General features: G+C 43.3%; 1 protein-coding gene across 13 annotated transcripts in view; it reads left to right on the top strand.

Annotated features, from left to right (window-relative positions):
- Nucleotides 1-795: 795 nt before the first annotated feature.
- Nucleotides 796-23448, top strand: part of macf1a (microtubule actin crosslinking factor 1a) — a 228628-nt gene continuing 205975 nt past the window's right edge. For 8 of the 13 annotated variants that reach the window (XM_047605960.1, XM_047605957.1, XM_047605962.1 and 5 more), the window contains exons 1-2: nt 797-1246; nt 9077-9311. In XM_047605960.1, coding sequence (XP_047461916.1) covers nt 9089-9311 — 223 coding nt within the window. In that variant the 5' untranslated portion in view covers nt 797-1246; nt 9077-9088. Of the gene's footprint in view, nt 1247-9076; nt 9312-21397; nt 22361-23448 lie in introns of those variants that run through there. The other 5 variants (XM_047605949.1, XM_047605955.1, XM_047605948.1 and 2 more) reach the window with 3 other exon arrangements.

Raw genomic sequence — 23448 nt, 5'->3', positions numbered from 1 at the left:
ACCTGCTTGCACAAAAGGATATTTCCTTTGACACGGGTGCAGAACGTGTGCGCTAGCTGGCATCTGGTCTCAGTGGTGAGTTTTAGTTCAGACTCAGGCAACGTCACAGTCGACCTTTGTTCCTGGTATTTGCTCTCCCATGCCTTCACCACCAAAACAATGAGCTGAAAGACACTAAAATGGTCCATATTGCTGAAGATATTTCAGAGATGTGTGATCGAAGGCGTGTTTTTCTGTTGATAACGTGAAATTATTGATCAGTGCAGCCCTAAAGACGGTATGTTTGAGATCCAGCTGGTCCAAATCAGCTTGAAGCTACACGTAGAAGATCTTGTAATGTAGACTACATCATACCCAAAGTCAGGCCAAGCTGTCAGACCTCCTCCTCCCTGCTGCTGGGAGCTACAACCCAAACACAGCTCCCACTCCTCTTCATTTCTCCAGCTGCAATCAATTGCTCTCTTCCTCCAGCTGTTTGGAGAGGCGGGGGAGAGTAGGGCTGACGCTGTGAGTGTGTGTGTGGAGGGATTATAAAAACCCAGATTAATGCGATCTCATAGGATGTAAAAGCTCAGATCACATCCAGCTCTGCTCCTTCTCCTTAATGCAGCCCTGAACTACATGTGAATGAGTAGCCGCTGCAAATATGTCAGCGTGAACGCCCTGTTTTTTTTGTGTGTTTTTTTTCAATCCTCTACAAATTGAGAGAAAGTGTGGTGTGTGCGTGTGCGCGCGTCTCGGTCTGGGTTTGGCGGTGCCGCCGAGCCACGCATGACGCAGGAGAACACCCGAGATCTCCATTTCCACGACACTTAGCGCACTCAATAGACATGGGTTAAGTGTCAGAGCCGTGAAAAGTGCCTATTGAAGAGAAAGAGAGAGTGAAAGCAGAGCAGGAGAGGAGGGCTGCTGCTGCTGCTGGTGGTGGGGGTTGTTGGAGGCGAGAGGAGAAAAGAGAGCCAGAGAGGAGGAGGAATAGGAGGAATAGGACAGCCATTACCACTCAGGATCACGTTGTCTGCTGTTCTCTCCAGCCTCATCCACCGGCTGCTTGTCGGTTCGGTTTCTCTTTTTTTTTTTTTTTTTTGGTGGAGGAAGGGTGTGAACAGAAACCGGAGCCGGTGAGGACCAGAAAACCTCCGAGCTTCCTTCCACCCACACGGAGGGGAGAGGGAGCAGCGGCGGCAGCATCCCCGGACTCCCTGGCGCTGTGCTCGGATTGAAGGACCGCTGCTGCCCGGTGAAGGTAAGCGGCTCCGGAGCTCGCTCCTCACAGACCGCGTCTCCGCCTCAGACCTCCGCGTCTCCTCCAGACCTGTCAGTGATGCTATTACTCACATAATCAGAGCATAATAATCCACAAACTCACTTTAATATTAAATTTAGGGCCAGATTTAATTAACCCAATCACATCCAATCTATAAATGGGGATAGTCAGGTTTTTTTCCCCTTGCTGGTTGTCAACACGTTGTTTAGAGTCTCAGCCTTAGCTGACAATTATTACACGATATTTTACAGCCTGTTACATTCCTATTTCCAAGCACACTGCTCGTGATTAGTGTGCTCGCTGTAGGGCTGGGCTGGAAATCAGCAGCGGACATTCAGTCAGAGGGTTTCTGGGTCGTGAGAAGGTTCTTCCTCCTAATGAGAGACCCAGCAGCAGCATTTACAGAGGCAGCATTCGGTCCACGGCCCCAGCCACGAATGGATAAATGTAATTAGTTGGTGTTATAACGTCCGAGCAGTCAGCGGTGGCGGCGTGTTGGACAAAGAGCCTCCTGCTTCCCAGTCTGCAGCCCCTCCGAGCGCGCACAGAGTTTGGGCTCCATGTCTGATGTCCATTCATGCAAACACATTCTCACAATCACAGAGCGAGAAAGGCATGCGTGCAAAACTGGTGACATGGAGCCTCGGCTGCACGTATAGCTCTGGTTTTTATGTGCACATCCAGAGAGAGAGAAGGGTTGTCTTTATTGATCCGTGCAAACCCTGCAGCCAGTATCTAACCCTCCATGATCACCACCTCCATCTCTACCTGCTGCAGGAATCCCAATAGGCTCCAAAGCTGCAGGCTGTCCCTCTGTCTGTCTGTCTGTGTGTCTGGATAACCTCAGTGATATTATGCAAGCCATGAGGGAGGTGCAAAATAAATAAATAAATAAATCAACATTGAAGCAGGACTCCCCTCCTGCAGCTTCGTGCCAGATGGTCATGCGTTCATTTCCCTCCAGCCTTATGTTGGACCTTCATCTAGCAGGCTACTGCACACTTTAGCTAGAGCGAACAAGGCCCACGACCACTCTCACTCTTCTCACATTTCATTTCATATGAGTAAATACTTCCGTGAAACTGGTCTCCTCCACCATTTCCCCCCCCTCCTCACTGACCATAGGCACACCCCTTTACTATGCAGGAAAGCACCGATACATCTGGGATACTGGGGATAGAGGGGTCACTTTTAGAATGATGGGGGTCAACAAAACAATCGCAATTATAGCACATCTGTCGCTGTTTTAATATGATATCTGGACGTTTATTCATTTCTGATTTACTGTTTAGGTCTTTATGAAAGAATGTCAGAAAATATTTAAAAAACTAGCAGTCATAACCTCCCAGAGAATAAGGTCCTATCTGTAGATTGCAGGTGTCTCTGTCAGAAAGCCTAAGGATGTTCAATTTATAATTAAATATAACACGAAATAGCTGAAAAGCAGAACAACAGATGTCAAAACTGCAACAGAGAAAAGCAGCTACATGTGCACATTGTGCGAGACTGGTGTCAGAAAATGTTTTGCTCAGTAAATGACTTAACCTTCTAACATTCACCTCTTTTTTACTAAAAAATACTGAACGCGTGGGGACATTTTATCTGTTGGACTCTCACCACGTCCACCTGATGAATACTTTGTACTGGCTGACATTTCTGTTCTTTTTTTGGTCTCCTCCAGCTCCTAACTGACATATCTGACGTGTTATATTCTCTACTATGTTCACCTGATTATCACTGATGTATTTTATTTATGCTATATGATGGGAACAGGTTTTGCTTGTTACACTGTAAATGGGAATGATGAGCACTATAAACTATGACTTGTACGTGTTACAATGTAAAATTAGCAAGATTTTAGGCAACAGTAAAATTATTTTTTTGTTTTAGTTTTTTATTTCATTCATTAATGCCAAACCTGAATGAAAGGGAGCAGAAAGAAGAATAATCTAATATAATCTGCCCCTTTACCCCAAGAATCAAAGAACAAAGAACTTAAATTAAAAACTCAATAATCTTTAGCTCCTAAACTACACAATCAATCAAAGTAAACATATCCACGATTTGGGAATCAATGGACTTAAACAAAACAAAACAATTAATTAGTCACTGATTGATTCCACTTCTTGCATTCTTAGTATTCATACTCCTTTTAGCTTTATTTTGGTCTCCACCAACCACTGAAGAACACATTCTGCTCTTTAGCTTTCGATGGCTCCACTCTCTTCAACCGTTTGTCTTGATAACTTCAGTCTGTACTTGTTACCCTGTAAGTGGGAATAAATTGTGATTATTTTATTTTATTTTAGTCTGATGAGGTGGAAATACCCACATTGCTTGTGAAAAACAAGCAATATAACATGATTTGTGTAATAGAAAAAAATCTAAATTGTATAATTTTTTAGATCTTGTGATTTCAAATCTATCCCTTGTTTGGGAACAAATTGACTTACCCAACCACTATTTTGTGAAATGCCCAGATAATGGCTAAACACAGTGGAGCAGTTACCAGCTAATGAGACAGATATGTTCTTCAGGAGAAAAATAAAGCAAAATAAAGCTAATAATTACAGACAATACTGGGCATCTGTTAAGTGGACCTCCTGTCTGTCTGTCTGGCCAAGAGCTGCTTTACTTCTCTTCCTGTAGCCCTTTAGTTTACACAGATGATGATTCTGTCACGATACAGAAGAAGAAGCAGACAGAGACAAACAGAAACAGAAACAATGACGACCTGGAGCTGTTAATATTAATCTGTATGTGGCCATATGACGACACACACAGTTGTGTGGGTTGTGTGTTTCCAGTAATAGCTCTTGTTTCTTATCTTATCTTCCGTCACTCATTAATTATGCGCCGTCTTTCTTTCTTTTTGTTTCAATTCTTTCGCTCTCACTTTGATTAAATCTCTCTCTGGATGCTGAGTCGTAAACTTCAGTGTTGTTGGCAAGCTAGGTCGGTCTGCGAGTATTTATTTATGTATGCGTGTTTTTTTTTTCTGCCTATGCATGTGTATTAATGTGTTTGTGTGGGGGAGGTCAGTCTACTCGTTCATTTATCCAGTCAGCTTGTTACTCATCATGTCTGGAGGAAACATTGCCTATTCATGCTCAGATTCAACAACTCTTTCAAAACCGGAGGTAACAGAAGTGCTTTAGGTGTGCTTATGTAATGTCTGACTCTGAGGTAAAGATGTTTGAAGTGGAAAAATAATGTTGAATAATCCATTTATAAAAAAATTTGGGTGGAGCACGTTGCTAGACTTAAAGTTGAAGCTACATTTTCTAATTTTTCACATTTTGCTGGCTATTTCTTTGGAGTAGAAGGGTTAATATTTCATTTTACATGTATGTGTTTGCATGTAAGTTGGTCAAATGTAGGCTGATTACATATGTGAGGCTTAGTTTAGCGTTAGCATTTAGCATAAAGACCGGAAAGAGAAGAAACAGCTCTCTGAGTTCATTAAAATATCTTTAATTGCCTTTTACATTCAATCTGAGCACGATGTTTGTTACTTATTTCAATTTTACACAAACAGAAATAAAAATAACACATTAAATTGCGGTCTTCTAGTTGTTTCCCTTAGCTAATAACTTCATCTAGCTCTGTATCTAAAGCTCTGTCTTAAGAGTGAAAGCTAACATAAACATCTAACATAAAATCAAGTCAAAACATTGCAAAATGTGGTTTCACAAGTGTATTGTATAAGTGTACCTATGGTGTAAGTGTTAATACTGGATTTTATTTAGAAAAATGTTGGCTATGTGCAGCCTAAATACAAAAGCTGGGATTAGCTTTAGGATTTAGCGTGAAGACAGGAAATAAAAGGAAATAGCTGTACAGGCTCTCTGCAACGTCCACTCTTAGCTCACTGTTAACATGTTATTTCTTACACCTTTAATTTATATCCAAGTAGAAACGTAAAAAAAACAAACATCCGATTTGGTTTTATGGGAGGTTAGCTTCTGTTAGCTAGCTGTGTCCCTAATGTTTTGAGTTGACTATAATAAGCTAATCACCTGCTGGCTGTAGACCCTTATTTAGCGTAGTGTAATACTTATCTCTTCATCCAACACTTGTTTCCAAAGCACAGTAAAACGAATGACATAGTTTTATATATTTTAGACAAATATAAATATCATTTAAAGGCATTTTAATGAAATAAAATGAGATGAACTTAGTTGAGTTGAACGTTACAGTTAGCTAGGCTGCTAAGCGCACAGCACTTGGGTGTTTTGATTTTCTACATTATCTAAATGAAGAAAATGTCAAGCAATAAAACAAGACAAAACAAAACAACAACAATAACATTGTTTGCTGTATTATTTGCGTGATGCAACAAACTCAATCACCCCTTTTAAGTGCATTAAAAAGAGGAAAAAAGATATTTCAAAAGCAATAAGAGCAAAAAGTAGGTACAACTTTAGCTAACACTAGCTTGCTAATGCTAGCTGTAGCTAACTGGAACACAGTCAAAGCTGTTTAGGTTTTGGGTTTTTGTTCACAAAGATACATATTAATTTGGAATTGCGATATTTATATGTTAAGGCAAAATGTGTTATAAGGTCCAATTCTGGTTGTAAATCAGTTTTCAACTACCTCACTGTGCTTTGGCTTTGTAGCGAAGACTATTCGATGAGATTGTTTTGATAAGTATGAAGCGAATTTGTGCAGAAATGAGAGTTACTGATGTTGTTGGACACTGTGAATCTTTGACTGGGAGTGTATCTTCTGCTTAGATTGCTCTAGGTTATGGTGTTTGCATTGCACATCTCAGCTTTGGGTTTGTCTGTTGAGCATGAATGTCAGTGAAAGTCCCATCAGCTGCTGCACTCAGCGCTGCTCTGCTGCTGTAGAACGACAAGACTGGCAGTTAAGACCGTTAGTCTGAAAATGTTTCATCTAGCCTCTGGGGAACGTCCTTCCTTCTCCTTCTTTCTCACCAGACTGATACCTCTGCAGCCCTTGTCACTGTCGGCCTCTGTTTACGTTACTTTTGTGTAATGCTGCGCACACACTTGTTCGGATGCACACACATTGCTCAGGCTTAGCTGTGGGAACAGGGCGACCATGTAAATCCTGGCTGGGAGTTATAAATCAGGCTGAACAAGCGTGCAGCATCTCTGCGCTCTGACTCAGATGCTGCACGTCTGGATAAAATGATATTAGTCTGATAGTTAGAACATGAATTAATAATAATAATAATACTCATCCATTGGTTTTATATAGCACTTTATCATAGGCACTCAAAGTCACTTTATACTGAATGCATCTGTCATCCGCTCACACAGTCACACCCTGGTGGTGGTAAAATGCTTCAGTAGTCACAGCTGCCCTGGGGCAGACTGACGGAAACGTGGCTGCCAACAGCCTCTCCATCCACCTCCAATCATCGCTCACTCACAATTATACAACAGTGGGGTAACACACGCTGGGAGCAACTTGGATTATGTACAACGGACCACCAACCTTTACAGTTATTGGACGACCTCTCTACCTCCTGAGCTACTGCTGCCAACAGCTTAATAACTAAATGTTGAACATGTACTGGATCCAGCAGCCAAGACTTTTCTTCCTTTTATATCATGTTCTTTGGAATATTTTTTACTTTTGAAGAAAATTTAAAGACTTTAAAGACTTTTAGTGAGCTGTTAGTATTACTTCATGAGATCAAAACTAAAGAAATAAACGTAACTATTTATTATTTATTAATTTTTTAAACTTATATTTAAAGATTTTATCAATTAGAAATCATCAAAAATGATTGTGTGCGTAATTGTGTGTATAAACGAAGGAAACTGTGACTGTGGGTGAAAATGCTTCGGCGAGGGTCTCATCAAACAGGAAGTGATCTCGCTCTCGCTCACGCTGCTTCTGCTGCTGGTTTCTTTCTCTTCAGAGGTCTCATTTCGCCTTCGCGGGGCTGTAATGACATGGTGCGGCTTTGAAGCTCCCATTCTGGCTCTATTTATAAAACCGCTAGTTTGCAGTGGCACTGAGTCACTGTCAGCGAGGGGCAGGGAAAGAGACTTACTCACACTCACATCCATGGACCGGAGAACCGCAGGGGATTCTGGGAAGGCTTTAACTGTTTCCTAGCAGCGTTGCTGGGGAGACAGCGGGATTCAGGAAGTGGGGCTTTGCCAGCGGTCTAGCCAGTGACCAGCAGCACCAGCGGGAGAGGGAGGAGAAGGGGGAGGAGGAGGAGGAGGATATTTGGCAGGAACAGTGAAGATGGAAATCCCAGCCGTAGCGTTGGACTCACACATCGTACGTTGAAACATTCCCACCCTGTGACGACCACTTGGGTCACTCAGTTTAATCTGCAGCGGCCTGGAGGGGAAGAAAGACAGACCTGCTGTGAGGAAGGTGTTGGCAGGGAAAGTTTCTCAGGAATCAGAGTGGCCGTTTTCTGTCAGGGCTGTTTGGTGATTAATATATAACAAAATAGATTCGTGGCCTGTGGCTGTAGAGGCTTTTATTCTGAAAGAAAGTGAAACATAATCTGTAGAAGAAAGCTAACTGAGCTCTTTGTTCGAAAACCGAAATCTGCTTTATGTTGATCATTTAGCCTTTTCCAGACACGTGAAGACATTCAGGCAAACTACAACAGAAAAGCTCAGGTGGAAACTAGAACATAAATGGAAGCTGAATTTAGCAACTTTTCTTTTTAAGGTTTTATTTGCATTCGTGATTCGCAGAGACACTTGAATAGACAAACTAAGAAGCTGTTAATCGTATTAGTTGCTTTACCTGCAATGACAAAATGTTGTTTGTTGTTTTAAATGTGCAACCCGGCACGATTAGATAAATCAGATGGTTTCAGCTTCGCCTCGGAACGAAAAACTCCTGCAGAAAAGAGATGATTTTCCAGCAAAGTATCAGATTGTTAAGGAAGATGTTTTGCGTTGAAACTCTTCCAGAAAAAAATGTAACAGTTGTTTGAGTTTAATTGCACAGCAGAAGGCGTGAAATGTAAAATCATTGAGGTCGCGGGGCCGATTTACAGGAGCCAATAAGAGGCAATTCATTCATTCTCACAGGACAGACGTGTGCTGAGCTGGGACGTATTGATTCATTGACGCTGTGATGGACAGATCAGAGCGTCAGGTCCCCGGGGTCCTCTCAAACACGCACGCTCCCTGCTTGTGTGTGCGCTGTGTTATGTCTTTGTATTAAAACTGTATAATTGAGTGTGGAGATGGACGGATGAGCAATGAGAAGGAAAGGAGAGGAAGTATTGAGTGAAAGCGAAGACAGAGGTGAAGGCTGGAATATTGACTCTTTCTTTAAAAATAGAAACTGAAGCTTTGAAACGTGATCTTTGCATTTCTCAGGTTGTGTTTTTATCTCCATCCTCTGAGGCTAAGAGGTTGAGGTTGTTATTTACTGTGTTATTAAGACTCATCCTGAAGGTTTATTCCACCAGTTCTTGTAGATGTTCTCATCCTGGTTGCGTTTCCTTTCACTCGCTCCTTCATGCTTCACCAGGCCTCGGTAATCTTCAGCGTCATGTGCTTCTCCTTCATGTTTTCCTCAGATCTGTTGTGTCCAGCAGCCGTTAACTATGACGTGATGAGTTTAACCCGGTTATTCCTCCTCCTCTTTGCTGCATTTTGCTCTTGTGCTAAAACTTTGCATCATTCATGATGCATCATTCTGCAATGAATTATAAAGTGTCTCCACTTTCTTCTCTTTTCCCCCCACAATTCCTCTGCTCCTTTCTTTTCTGACCTCTTTTCTCTGCCACTGCCGCTCCCTCCTTCCTTCCCTCCTTCCCTATCCCTCCTTCCCCGTCCCTCCCTGCAGCTGTGAGGTGACATGGAGTCGTCGGACGATGATACTCTGAGCGAGCGCTCCTGCGTCAGCGAGCCGTCCTTCCGCAGCGAGCGCTCGGGGGGTTCGCTGTCTCCCTGTCCGTCCGGGCTCGTGGGGCCTCCGGGGGACACGTTGCCGTGGAACCTGTCCAAGCACGAGAGGAGGAAGAGGAAGAGCCAGGACTCGGTGCTGGACCCGGCGGAGAGGGCCGTGGTTCGTGTCGCAGGTGAGGCAATAAATCTCAGACCCGATCTGCCTCTGGAGGCTGCAACTGGGCAAAGCTGCTTGGTGAAAAAACAAACAAACAAAAAACAAGGAGGAAGATTTTGGAAAGCTTTCGGGGTAACTGTGTGTTTGAAGTTTGAATCTGAGGAGGCAGGAATTTGCTCTAAGAGTGGGAGCTTCTGGTGGGAGTCATACAAACTGAGAGAAGCCAAGCCAAAGAGTTGAGGCACCTTTTTTATTGGTTCAATTAAAAACACGAACCCACTCCTTCTCCTTCTCCTTCTCCTTCTTCTTCTTGAGGTTTTGCATTTACACTCATCCCGTGAAACTTGTTTTTTCTTGTAAGCTAACAGAATTAAAGTGGTGAGTAGGCAGCTCTAATGCATCATTAGACCTGGCAGTTACCTAAAAGACTCACCAGATAATGGGCCGCTCTCACACTGTTTTTTCTTTTTTGTTGGACTTCTTGGTACGAAATGTTTTTATTCCTCACAGGGCTTCATTCTGGCTCTCGTTAAAGGACCACAGACTTGGAAAAAGCTACTGAAAGTGGCTCTGAAATGAGCAGGGACTTCAGATTATAGCATCTTATATTTATGTTTTTGAGGAAAAAAAAAACATGTGTATTTGGGTCTTTCTTTCATGCACAAACATATAAGAAAGTTTTTTTTTCTGCTCCTCCATCTTGCCCGCTCTCCTCTCTGTCGCCTCCTCTCTTGCTCGTAGTAACGGAAGACGGGACGAGAAATGTAGGTTACTCATTTCTCTGGAGGAAGCCGGGGCTCCCCTCGCTCCAGTAATGAGACACCGCGAGCGCGCTAAAAGCTTTCCGCCTCTTTTAATGGAGGCGATGGAGGACCTTCGGTTTGATGATCGAGGCAAATGGTGGAAAAGTGAACTCGGAGCTGCGGCATTTATCGCGTGTGGATTTTCACTCCTCCAGTCATCTGATTATTTAGCTGATTATTTATGGTTTGAGGCTTTTATCACATAATGCATCTTCAGTCAGAACTCCGGTTTACAGTATATCCCTCAATGACAGAGTGGATTAGAATAAAAGATTCTCTAATAAGTACAAATTGTTGGTTTATATTTATTATCTTAATATAATCCCACTGATAGTGTAGATGTCAGTTGTGGAGGAAGTGATGGAGGCACTGAAAGCCTAGATTATAGACATAGTAGCAGCATGTAGGTCAGGTCAGGTCTTATAGCGTGCACATGTGGAGGAAATCTAATGTATTTCCAGACTGTTCCTTCAGCGGTAATGTTTAAAGTCTGCAGTGTTCCTCAGATATCTGGATTTACTATCAGTCTGTGTTATTCTACCTCTAAGAGGAACTCACTCCCAGTTTTCCTGTATCCTTCTGGGAATGTTTTGACGTCCGAGGCTGCAACCGAGCTTGAGTTAAATACCCTTAATTTAATTTGCATTAAATATAGTTTAAGATCGTGAGTCTAGTTCTGGGAACTGTGCTGTGTTTAGTTTGAGGAAAACACATTTCTGTGTGTTTATCATGAGCTTCTCTCGTCAATGAAGGTGCATCTGTTAACATTTGTGTGACATTCAAGTTTACTACATGCTCTCACAGCTTCACACGCACTGAGTTTGAAGCTCGGATAATAATAGATCAAAAGAAGGAGACGAAAGAGGGAGCGTTTATTTAAAAGAAATCTGCATTATGGGAAAATAAACGAGCCGAACAGTTGCAGAAACAGAAAACAAACTTTAAGAAACGCGGCCGTGTGGACGTCCTTTTCCTGAAGCTGAAATTCTCACACAGAATCAGTTCATTAACGTCGGCTTTCTCGCCAACATCTGTTCTTTACTCTTCGCATGTGGAAGTCTAATTAGTAGCAGACAGGTTTGTGCTGGAGTCGGTTTAGCAGAGCAGGCGTCACTTTTATGTCCCGTGGTGATGTTTTCACAAAGGGTTGTCTCAGTTCAGTCACCATCATGTCACAACTCCAGTTATTCTGTCCAAGCAGAAAGAGATGAAGGTGTAGGCGCCTCTTTAAAATCAGAGCTGCTCACGTTTGTGAACAAGATCAGTTTGTGTTGGATCGTTTGTGTGTTTTATTTAATTTTTGGTCTCAGATCTTCTCTGTGAATCTCACTGGCGCTGGCTGACGCTGGAGGTGAGTGATCTCATGCGTCATGTTTTTAATTAACAGTCTTCACTCGTCTTTGTGTCTTTTTGGACGAACGTGCGGTTGAAATTCACAGCTGTGCATTGGTGTGAACACCAACACTCTGCGCAGCGTGTGTGCAGCAGACAGTCCTGAAGGAGAGAAACATTTAAGGATGATTACCTGCAGTTATTAGAGGAGGCGGGGGAGGCATCCTGGCTGCACCTGTGGGCTGAGTCAGCGACTCAGACTTGTTTATGTGGTGATCTTTGAGTTTGGAGTGTCACAAATGTCACAAACGCAGACGACACCTCTCTATCGCTGCCAGTACTCTGCTCTGTGAAAAGCCTTCGTGAAAGCCGCTGATTGGTTACTTCTGCCTTCGTTTCTAATTCAGCTCATCTCCATATTTCTCCAAACATTTTTGTGTTTAAGCCCAAGAAAGTTTAAGGAGGTTCAGGCTATTTTTTTAAGATAAACTCACATAAACATACATTTAATCATACTTTATTTATAAAGCATTTTTCTTGCATAAAAGTTGCATAAAAGTTGCAACACAAAGTGCTTTGCATTAAAAACAAGTGCCCCTAACCCTGCCATACCCCAGACCCTCATTCATGCACACACATGTATACCCCCCATCCTAACCACTCTAACCCACCCCTAAGATAGAATAGAATAGAGTATGGTTGAGCACTGAGGGACCAAGTGAGGAAACACCATTCTTTTAGGAGCTGGTCCACTCTGAGACGCCGGAGATCACCCCGACCCAGACAGACAGGGGCCCACACCATAAAGGGCCATAAAGCCCTGGAGCAGGACCCTCCAACCATCCAGGCCAGGACAACCCAGCAGGACAGCACCCCCGCAGGCAGGCCGGAGACAGCTCCTGGCGTGGAGGGCCCCTATCAGGACATGTTAGTGTAATGCAACCAGTCATTTTTAATGGAAGCTGGCTTAAACTTGTTTCAGTCTCCACTTATGCATCAACCAGTGACGTGTTTGACTGGTTTATGAGCCAGATCCAACGATCCAACACTTCCACTGCAACTCGGTTGTTTTCTAACATTTGCTGACTCCAACTTGAACACATCTGGAAAAAAAAGTCACTCAAAAGTCCTAACTTTAGTCTGTCCTGATTAAGGTTAAACTTCATATGTTTGCATACGCTGATCATCAGCCATTACAATATGACCACTGACAGATAAAGTGAACAGAGGTCTGTTAGCAAGTGGCCCACATATAAAGAGCAATAGTAGCTCAAAACTGCTGAAAAGGTTAGACACAGTGACTCACAGTTAAGCTGCAGACCAGTCAGGGAGTCCATGCTGACCCTTGTCCACTCATGAAAGCTCCTATAATGGAGACGTGATCATCAGAACTGGACCACGGAGCAATGGAAGGAGGTGTTCTGGTCTGCTGCATCACGCTTTTTACATTACAACACTTTAATGGCACCAGGATGCCGTGGGAAGATTCATCCTGCAGAGACAGAGGCTGTGATGCTCTGGTCATAGTTCTGCTGTCAGACCCTGGGATGATAAGTTGACATGTGCAGATTACCTAAACATTGCTGCAGAGCGCGTTCACAACTTTAACCATAACCCCTGATAACAGTGGCCTCGTCCAGCACCATATTGATCCCTGCTACAGATCAAAATTCCTTTAGGAAGCAACCAAATCACTCCTGTATCCAGTGCTCATTCGGGCGTGAAGGCTATTGTGATGATATTACATATTACATAAAATATGTGTTTACACTGACCTCAATTTCCATTCAGGCTGAGGCTGGAATGTGGAGAATGAATACGTTAGGGTTCTCGGGTCAGTAGGTCACACATCGTTTACAGTCACGGTGGAACACCGAGACGAGCGTCAGCGTTATTTTCAGCCCGGAGTTTTTATCCTTGTTGGGAAAGAGTAAATCAAAGTTGTATCGCTGTAAGACAGAAGAAAGAGCAGAAAGAGAGAAAGGGGGGAGGGGGGGACACACACTAGGAGCTTTGTGAGCCGACGAGTTTTAACTTCACACTGGAGAGGATAAAGAGAGACGTCGCTGTCCTGACTGGACTCTGTTATTCAGTCTGAATGTCAATGAAACCAAGCAACAGCTGCTGGTGAAGGAAAGTTCTGTCTTCATCAAAAACTGAGTTACACGTTAATGTAAGAGTTAGATGTTTGATTTATGGGTTTGTTTAGGTTGTATTTAGGTGCAGTATCAACCATAAATAAATGTTTCTAAGTGTACACTCACTGGTCAATTCATTAGGTGCAGTAGTGAAAACCATAGTTCAACAGTGCTGCACAAAATCTTGTCTTCATGTAGATAAGAACAAGCTGTTGTTTCAGCTGTGTTTTCACTCTTGAGGCTGTGGTTTGTACAACTATTGAATCGTGATGTGTTGCAGAAACACATGTTTCTATTGTTTCTGCAAACCCATTGTCAGTGAGCTATGCCAAATGACAGAAACACTTTCTAATTCAATCCAGTTTAGCAGCACCGCAAACTACATCCTCTAAAATCACCACCTTTCTGGAGCGGTTTTAACATAAACTGAACATCACAACAGTCATGAAGGAGGTTTTAGTGCAGGACTGTGATATTTTAATGCATTTATTTTCACTAATGTACCTAATAAAGTGGCAGACGAGTGTATGTCAGTGTTCTACGTTTATTTTTACATGTTGGAGTTGGCTAATGTTAACTTATATTATGTAATATTAAAACAGATCTCATTCACTTTGAAAATCTGCACGGATGAGCTGAGAAGCCAGGCGTCCACGTTTCCCAGTGGTACATAAATGCAACCTGAACCATGAGAGACTGTTAAATAGGGGTGGGGAAAAATATTGATATGATAATATATTGCGATATTTTTTCTTCCGATACAATATCGATCTTGAAGGTGTTAATATCGATTTTGAGATAAAAATAAACAGTCAGGTTTGGGGGCCGATCCTTCATTTAAAATTTTTCAGTAATATCGCAGTAATGTATCGTATCGTGACTCAAGTATCGTGATACGTATTGTATTGTGAAGTCCTTGCCAACACCCACTCCTACTGTTAAACTGTTCTCAATACTAAATACACCAATGCGATCCAGGAGTTCAGAATCCAGTACATACTTGCAAAAACACACATTTATTTATGAATAAATATTATATTTTATTAAATGCTGTTATTAAGACATATTCATGAGCGAAGAAATTAGATTTGAAGCAAGCTCAGATGACTAATTTGTTTCATATTTATGTATCTCTGCAGAAAATTGGATTATCAGAATCATTTATAGAGCAAAAAAAAAAAAAGTGAGAAAATGATGACACATGAAAATATGTGTGAGGCTGCAGCAGAGCAAATTTATTCACACGAACATCAGGACCCCAGACGTCTGTGCCTGCATGTAACTTAGTCGTCCTCCATCCTGCCTGCTGCTCTCGTCTTGCACGCCGCTTTCTCGACAGGCGGCTGAAAGGAAAGCCTCGGCTCAGGGCCCAGGCTGTCCCCCCCGTTGCCATGGCGACGCGGTCTCCTCTGTTTCCATGGTTATGAAAGGCGAGGAAAAGCAATGGCGGCGGGGGTGGTGGGGTTGGTGAGAGGGGGGGCCAATGGACATAAAGGAGGGGAAAAAACAAATAGTGAAAGAGAGAGTGTCAGAATTTTAATTTGGAGCCGAAGAAAAGAGGAGGGAGTTTGTAAAGGAGAAGAGAGAGAGAGAGAGTGAATGATCGAGTCTGTTTAAGAAGTAATGAAGAGAGGAAAGAAAATAGATGGGCAGAGGAGGAAAAAGAGAGCAAGGTTCAAAGGGGAGGAGGAGAAAAAGACAGGATGACTTTCAAATAAATGTGAGGTTGAAGGAGGTCAGAAAACAGAAAGAGAAAAGAGGACGATTAATGAAAAAGAGGAGTCGTAAAACTGAAAGAGAAACGCTGCTTTGGAGGGAAACTACAGCTGGAGTTGAATGTGAAACAGGAGAAAGAGTCTCAGAAAACAGAAAGAAAACGAGTTAAAGAAGAACGTCCAGAGAGATCTAAAAGGACTAAATGAAAGAAGCACAGAAAGGAGGGACAAGGAGACACTGAGGGAGAAACACAAACCTAGAAGTTAAACTGAACAAGCAACAAAAAGTAAAAGTTTTCAGGATCCACTAATAAGAAGTTACATATATGCACACATGTTACTGAAGCTATGGCGACAGTTAAGACCCTACACTGACCCTAACGCCGTAGATGATGACGTGCACCTTCCCAAGACACAGACAACAGGCGACAAGAGCTGTGATTGGTCGTCTCGGTAGCAGCATGTATCCATTTTCCAGCTGCTTCTTCATCTCAACAATTTTCAAATTGATTGTTTTTCGATCTATAAAGATGGAAGGCACAGATTTAACATGAATCCAACATATTTTAGTAAAGGGATAAGGGATAGCTTTATAGAATGCAAAATAATGACAATATCTCATCTTCCATACTGCTTACTCCTCTCTAGGGTCGGGGGGGTTGCTGGAATCTATCCCAGCTGTCATAGGGCGAGAAGGCGGGTTCACCCTGGACAGGTCGCCAGCCTATTGCAAGGCTAACGCAGAGACAAACAACTATTTGCATTCAGACTCACACCTAGGGTCAGTTTAGAGTTACTAATTAGCCTGATGAGGTGAAACCCGGAGAAAACCCACGCAGACACGGGGAAAACATGCAAACGAGAACACATATTGTAGGTAGGGGGGCCCTCTTAGCAGCAGATCCTTTAAGTCCTGGAAGTTGCGAGGTGAGACCTCTACGGATCTGGATAGTTTGTCCAGCACATCGTCTGTGAAGGTTCTCAGTCATCCAGGTCATAGTTATCCAAAAGGCGTTTTTAAAAAAGGCAACTAGACTTGAGTTTTGACAAGACGTTTTTTCTGTGCAACTTAAGCAAGTTTCTGATGCGTTTTTTACCCACAGAGTTCCTGATGTAAACCCCAACTTCCCACCAATCTCTTGGATGAGAGATGACACTTCTTTTCAAAACTCTACAAGTCCAGTTTCCAGTTTTTAAAAACACCTTTTGGACTTTTCAAAGCATCCAACGATTAGACTGAGTCAACTCCTTGAACTTGCTGTTGTTGCTTGCATTGTTGCATGGTTCATTATCCAGCTAAAAGAGGCCACCCATCAGGGAACACCGTTTCTATGAAAGGGTGAACATGGTCTGCAGCGATGCTTTAGTAAACAGGGAACAGCCACCAAGAGAATCTTTAAGGACAAAAGGATCATTTACAGATGCTGTAAACTCCCTCCCCAATGAATGAAGGTCAAACATCTCAGCCACAATCGTTTTAGCTTTGTTTTAAATATACAGTGACCTAGAAGACAACAAGTCCTCACAAACATATTAATGCGATATAGTTAATCTAATTTAAAGTAACATTCTGTTTTTAATTTAATACCAGGGCGATGATCCAGGGTTGACCCACAAGTATTTGTATAAAACCTCTAAAACAGCTGATCAAATATTCCACGTTCTGTACATTTCCTCTTACGGCTGAAATGCTGCCAAAACTTCATTGATATATTGGATTGAAGACGTCACACTGATTATCAGCGTTCTCCAATTAAACTCGGATATTAAACACTCATGACTCTCATGGTCTTTTTAAATGTTTGGAACTTTTCGCTATAAAACAGGGTCATCTGTGAGAAACGCGGAACAAAAGTGAGACTCCACAAAGAGAAAATCACAAATAACTCTCTAATCCGAGTCACACGCGCACTCACAACAGATCTGATTAACTCTCCTGCTGGATGCTGATCTGCTTTATTAGACTTCGAGGGTAATCAGATCAAATCATTTTATGTGGAGAGAGATTTTAGAGTTTTACTTTTGCTTCTGGCTACTCGCAGTGAAGAGACGGAGGAGGTCAGAGGGGACATATTTGTGGCTGACGTTCGGGGAGTTTCTCGTCTTGAGGTGTTGGTTGCGCTGATGTGTCGAGGACTGAATGTCCTTTTGGCTCCGAGAGCTCAGTCACTGTGCAGCTGGACTCAGCGTGCAGCACAGACGCAACAACACGCACTGCAGAAAGAAAGATAGTCTGACGCACATTAGTACACATTTTACAACACCGACCACGCATAACATTACGTGCAGGTCTCCCCTTGTGCCTCCAAAATAGTTGTGACTCATCAGAGAACGGACATGGGCCTTCTGAGGGCGTCATGTGGTGTCTGGTAACAGGATGTTGTTAGTGGGGGGGTCTATGAGGGGAGGGGTCTCTGTGGATCATCCCACAGATATTTGATCAGTTTGAGATCTAGTGAATTTGGAGGCCAGGTTGTTTGTTGTTTGTTGGGCACTGCAAAATAAATAAATAAATAAATCAATGTTGCTACTAATCACTGACATGTCAAAGTCTCTAATAATTCGCCTAAGAAAAATCTACTTTCAATTTAGATTATTCAAAATATTTGAATTTTTGTGTGTATTTTCCCCCCGAAAACACTGGCAAATAAAGGGTTAAAAGTCAGAAAATAATCAAACTTTTGGTGTTTATAATTAGTACTGAGGTGGATTAAAGGTTTTATGTAAAGAAAGAAGATTTTTGTCTCTCAGTGGTAGCAACGCAACAATTTTAAAATCAGATTTGAGGGTTAAATATCATTTAGTTCTCTTGTCAGCGGTCATAATGTTGTGGCTGATCCGTGTTTATGCTGCATATTTAATTTAATCTGTTTCCCTCTTTTTTTTCTGTCTTTCTGTCCGGTCGGCCTCCATCAGATTTGAGCATGTTTTTGATTTTTTTTCTGGAATTGAACTGAAACGACTCAAAGTGAAAAGAAAACACAGAAATGTGAAGACACTTCTTCCTGTATGTTCCCTCGTCCGCCACTAGACGGTGATATAAATGTCTCACGCTGTGACAGGTTGTTTCTTTTCCCTCCAGGAGCCACGTGTTGTGTTTGATATTGTAGCAGGTAGCCGGTGGCGCTCTTTCATTATCATTCAACCAAATGACGCTGTTTGTCCTGTGGCTGCTTCGTGTTGTGCCGTTCGCTGGACATGAAAGGTTACTGGGACCTTGAGGCCAGGGTCAGTCCGGCCTTTATCTTGTTTATGTGACGTGTGTTTGTGTTCTTGTTTTTTATTAAATTGTGGGGACCAAACTCTGGTGGAACACTGACGTTGTGGGGCCATTACAAGTAGGTTTTAGGGCCTAAGGTTGCAGATGTGCTCAGGGTCTAGGTGAAACTTGACGTCAGAGTCCTCTCAAAGATAGACAAACAAGTTTGTAAGTGTGTGTGGATGGAAGACAAAAAACATCCGCTGGCCTGTTTCTCTTTCTGTACGAACTCACTGTTGTGTGAAATCTATATCCTCGCCTCACTCCTTCTGCCTCTGTGAGAAACTTAAATATTTGTCGAAGGACGCGACTCGTCTCTGCAGCGCGTGGAGCCTGTTGTTAGCTGTTAGCTTGATTTAAAGGCTCAGAGGAGGGAGGAAGGGGGGAGGAGGGGGAGGTGCGTGACTGTCTGCTCGGTCCTTGAACCTGGGATGTGATGAACACGTTATGTGCTGCTTGTTTAATGGCTGACATGTAACACAACTACCACCACATACGCTGCACCGCACTTGAAGGAAGACATCTGAAACAGAGCTCAGATTAACGTGAACGGTAGCTCATCCCGCTGCCTTTGTTTGAGATAAATCATGATCTGGAGGACAGAGGATATAACATGGAAAAAGAATAATATACACACACATATATACACACCAATCAGCCATAACATTATGACCACTGACAGTAGAAGTGAGTAACATTTAAACCATTTTGTCCATGTGGATGTTACTTACATATGTAGCACCCACCTAAACCAGACCAGGCCCCACAATCGTCCTTTATTTGGCATTTACATGTAACTGGACGCGCAAATGTCTAATACACGTCTGTCACACACACATACATCAACACTGAATCTAACAAAATGAAATAAAACGCAGGAAAAACTCTGGCCAGCGACTAACAAAAGTACAGACGTGAGTGGGAAGAGGCACATCCTTGGCTCGACAGCGTGAGTGGAGGCAAATCACAAAGCAAATTGTAAAATGTGTAGGCGAGTGTTTCCAGTGGCGCGCCGTGGACTGTCTGATGTAAGACGGCGTGCAATCAGAGAAACAACTTTACAAGTGTTTTTTTTTTTTTTTTAGTGGACAGTGATGTAGAAACTTAAACATGCAGCACACAAATATAATATGAAGAATCACTGCAAAATGTCAGTAACACTCAACCGAGGCTTCACTTTATTGGCATCAGTGTTTGAAGAGGTGATGGTTTGATGTTGTGTGGTGATTCCACTGCTTCTTCTCAAAGTGATATTGAATCTAAAACTGTATAGTTTTATTTACCTGGACCTGGACTTCAAGGCAGAGGTTGGAAATTGAAATGTGTCACTTTTCGTTTTAAACCCAAAAATTCAGCATAAACGAGTCAATCGTGTCTGATTTTGGAAAATGAAGCAAACCTCAGCCCTCACAGACCTCACCTCTGAGTCGTCTCCCTCCCGGAGCCATTCATGCATCTTTTATTTGGACTTCGATCCAGTATTGATTCAGCCTCACATCAATCCACATCAGCCTGGTCTCCTGACAGGCCCGTCTCCTCCACGTACGGACATGTTGGTATTTCTGCTGGAAGCTGCGTGGCCGTGACTTTGTGCTTCACTTGAAAGGTCACTTTATGTGTCTCTGTGGGATTAAATTACATAATCTCTGGACCATTTCACTGAGGCTGCTTTAAGGGCTTTGACCTCAGGGCGGGTGCATGCTGAGATGATCTCCACTGACAGGGTGGTTTCACCCTCGCAGCGAATTCATCACTGGAGACAAACACAGATGAGGAAGCGTGCGTGCTTTTGAATGAAACTGAACACATTAGTGTCTCCATACCTGATGAGGCCGAGAAAGAGTCACGTTTGATTGCGAGAAGAGTGCAGGAGCAGTTTTAGCAGTGGGTTTATTTTCAGTAATCAGATTTAGTCAGCCTTCAGGTGGCAGCGTGCACTATTGGTTCAGCTCATCCACAACCAGACTGTCCTTACATGCACAGTGTTGAGAGATTTATAGTTGTAAGGAATTTATTGGAGTGTGTTATCACTCTCATAAATGACTATAAAGCCTGTAGGAAATTAACCAAAAAGACATGGACACAACAACAAGACCCAATACATTTTCTTTATTGTAGTTTATTGTCTCTTTGTAGTTGTTTTGCATCTCTGCCGTCATTCTGCACGTCGTTGTAGTTGCGTTGCATGCATTTGTTTTTATTTTATGTCATTTGCATCTCTCTTTGTAGCTGTTTGCGTGTCCTTATGGCATATTTGTGTCATATTAAGTTGCTTTGCAGCTCTGTGGTCATTTTGCGCGCCTTGGTACGTGTACAAATAATTGTAATATTTGTCATTTCTATTGGGCACCTTTTTTTTGGCAGTTTAGTTTTCCAATAAAGACGCAAATAGATACAAAGAGATACTAAACGCCTCCAAAACAACCGAAACGAGACGCAAATTAACACAAAGGGACATGAGATTACAAGGAATTGACGCAACTCATGCACAAAGAAGCGCAAAGAGATTGCAAAGCAAAATAACTGCAAAAAAAATGAGCTAATAGAGACACAAAATGACAACAAATAGATGCAACGTGAGTGCAAGAGGGTGCATGAAAGAAACATTCAATAAAATAAGATAAAATAAATATAATTAAGAGTATAGAACTACAAATAGATTTTTTTAAAATCTAAAATCAAATAGACACCAAGTTGATGCAAAAATAACTTATAACAGCACTAAATCATTCAAACATACACTAAAACACAGGTTTTCCATTAAGGTCGATGATACTCTAGGTCGTTTTTTTGTTTTGTTGAGTTACATTATTGTAAATCGTGGTAGTGTTTTGGGATTTTTCCTGATTATCTTGTCGCTGAGTCGTGTCTTCCGCATGGGGGCGCTCTGGCTCCACGCTGCACCTTGCAGACGAGGAAACGAGCCGGCTTTAATAAAAAAAAAAAAAAAAAAAAATCTCGTAGCGTGGAGCTTCCTGGCGTGGCCGGTAGAGAGGGATGGAAGACAGCGACTGCAGGAAGGAGCGAGAAACCTGAGCAGAAGAGGGAGAGAGAGAGAGAGACGGAGAGAGAGAGAAGGAGAGACCGCAAAGCCTCGGATAGAAGCGGCCATTACGGCTGGAAGCATGCAGGGAGCTCTGGATCCACAGGACGCCGCCGACGCAGCCTGGGATAGGAAGCCGGATACGGTTTGGCTCGGAGCTTGAAACGGACACTTTTGTCCCATCTTTGGACACTCGTTTGCGGCGCGCAGGATATCCTCCAGCCCCCTCCCTCCCTCTCTGTCACACACATACACACACACGGGGGGGGAGGCTCAAAAAGCAGCAGTCGCCGGGTGGAAGCCGACACTGACGGGGAAGGGTCGGAGACAAGCGAGCCGAGCGATGCGACCGTGCGTTCCCGCACACACACCGACTCCAGAGGCGGTCATGGATAGATAGCGTCTCATCTCTGACGTCCTACATTTTCATTTTTTTTTTTATTTAAAAAAAAAAAAGGCTTTTTGTTGTCTTCGCCCAAGTCTCCCCGAGGGTTATTATCTAACCCTTGGTTGGAAGTGAGCTGCCGGCGTCCAGTGTGCGCCAATGCATCAAATTCACTAGTTGACTGGTGTTGGAAGTGGAAGTGGAAGCCGAAGGGAGGTGAGAGGGAAGCCGGAGCTGGAGGCTTGACGTCTGCAGGCCGACCTCTTCCTACTCCCGGGCCGGCTTGCGGAGCCACCATGGCCGGGTTCAAACCGGGGCTGCTGCCGACTAACCACTCTCAGGAGAAGGAGTTCGCTCAGGCGTACGAAGACGTCCTGGAGAGATACAAAGGTAAAAAAAGAAAAGAGGATGCATCTACTTTTTTTAAACTAGCTTCACCGGCGTACAGTCACTTGCCAGTTCATTAAGTACACCTGTGGAAACAAATGCAGGTAACCCCCTCATTCATGACTGCGCTCATGTTCAGGTTGTGTTATGGAGGATGTTATGTTGTGTTTCTGTCTTTGCCCACTGACTACAGCTGGGTTGCCAAAATAGTAGGAACATGATTTGGTTCAGACAGTTGCATCAGCAGCTTTTTCTGTTATTTTAAGAGGAATTTTACATTATAATGCATTGACTAGTGTACCTAATGAACTGGCAAGTGAGTGCGCATGTAAACACTGAAGGGTTTTGTTTCTCTGCATTGACTGTCGTGCACACTTGGAGCAGTTCGAAGGGTTTTTGTTTCCTCAGTAGTACACATACATGGACGGGGTTTGAACCCGCGACCTACTGGTCCCGTTACCGCCTCTGAAACATTTAGACTGAAGGAATTTCTTTTTGTCCTGGGATGAAAGGCTGAGGGGAAGTCCAACGTGGGGCACAGATTGTTTCTGAAAGCTGATCTTTGGGCAGGACGCCAGCTCAGCCCTCCACTTTCATAATCTGGTTTGTTTCACTGTTGATATTTTGGATAAACAAAGGAAAGCGGGGCCTCGGCTGCGGCTCGGCCCACGTCGGCTTCGGTTCGGGGGCCGAGCTGTCTCTGGCTCCCTCGTGACGGCCCTGTGTGCGCTGGAGACACCAGAGGAAGCGGTTTTTAAGAAGTCAGGGGAAATTTCCCTTCACGGCCTCGTGTGTCGCCTGTTTGTCCTGTAAACACAGACGCTGCCGCTCTGCAACACGGTGGAAAGGTTGAGCTTGAGATGAGAGAGCGGGTTTCTGCAGGTCTCTTTCCGTGTGCGTGTTGGTATTGTTACCCCCTGCAGCAGTGGCCTAACCACCAGCGTTTTATAATCCCAGTGACAGGGGCGCTTTAAAAATGAATGCCTCCACTGGAATTGACTGAAGGGAGGAGGGGGAGGACGGAGGGGGAGGACGGGGGCGCTGACAGCCACTAGACTCGGGTCACATCTGTGATGCTGGCACTGATGAAA

This window comes from Mugil cephalus, chromosome 14 (genome assembly GCF_022458985.1).
Source record: "Mugil cephalus isolate CIBA_MC_2020 chromosome 14, CIBA_Mcephalus_1.1, whole genome shotgun sequence".
NCBI classification, from domain to species: domain Eukaryota; kingdom Metazoa; phylum Chordata; class Actinopteri; order Mugiliformes; family Mugilidae; genus Mugil; species Mugil cephalus.
The sequence above is the reverse complement of the archived record's forward strand: the minus strand, read 5'-3'. Positions and strand labels throughout refer to the sequence as shown.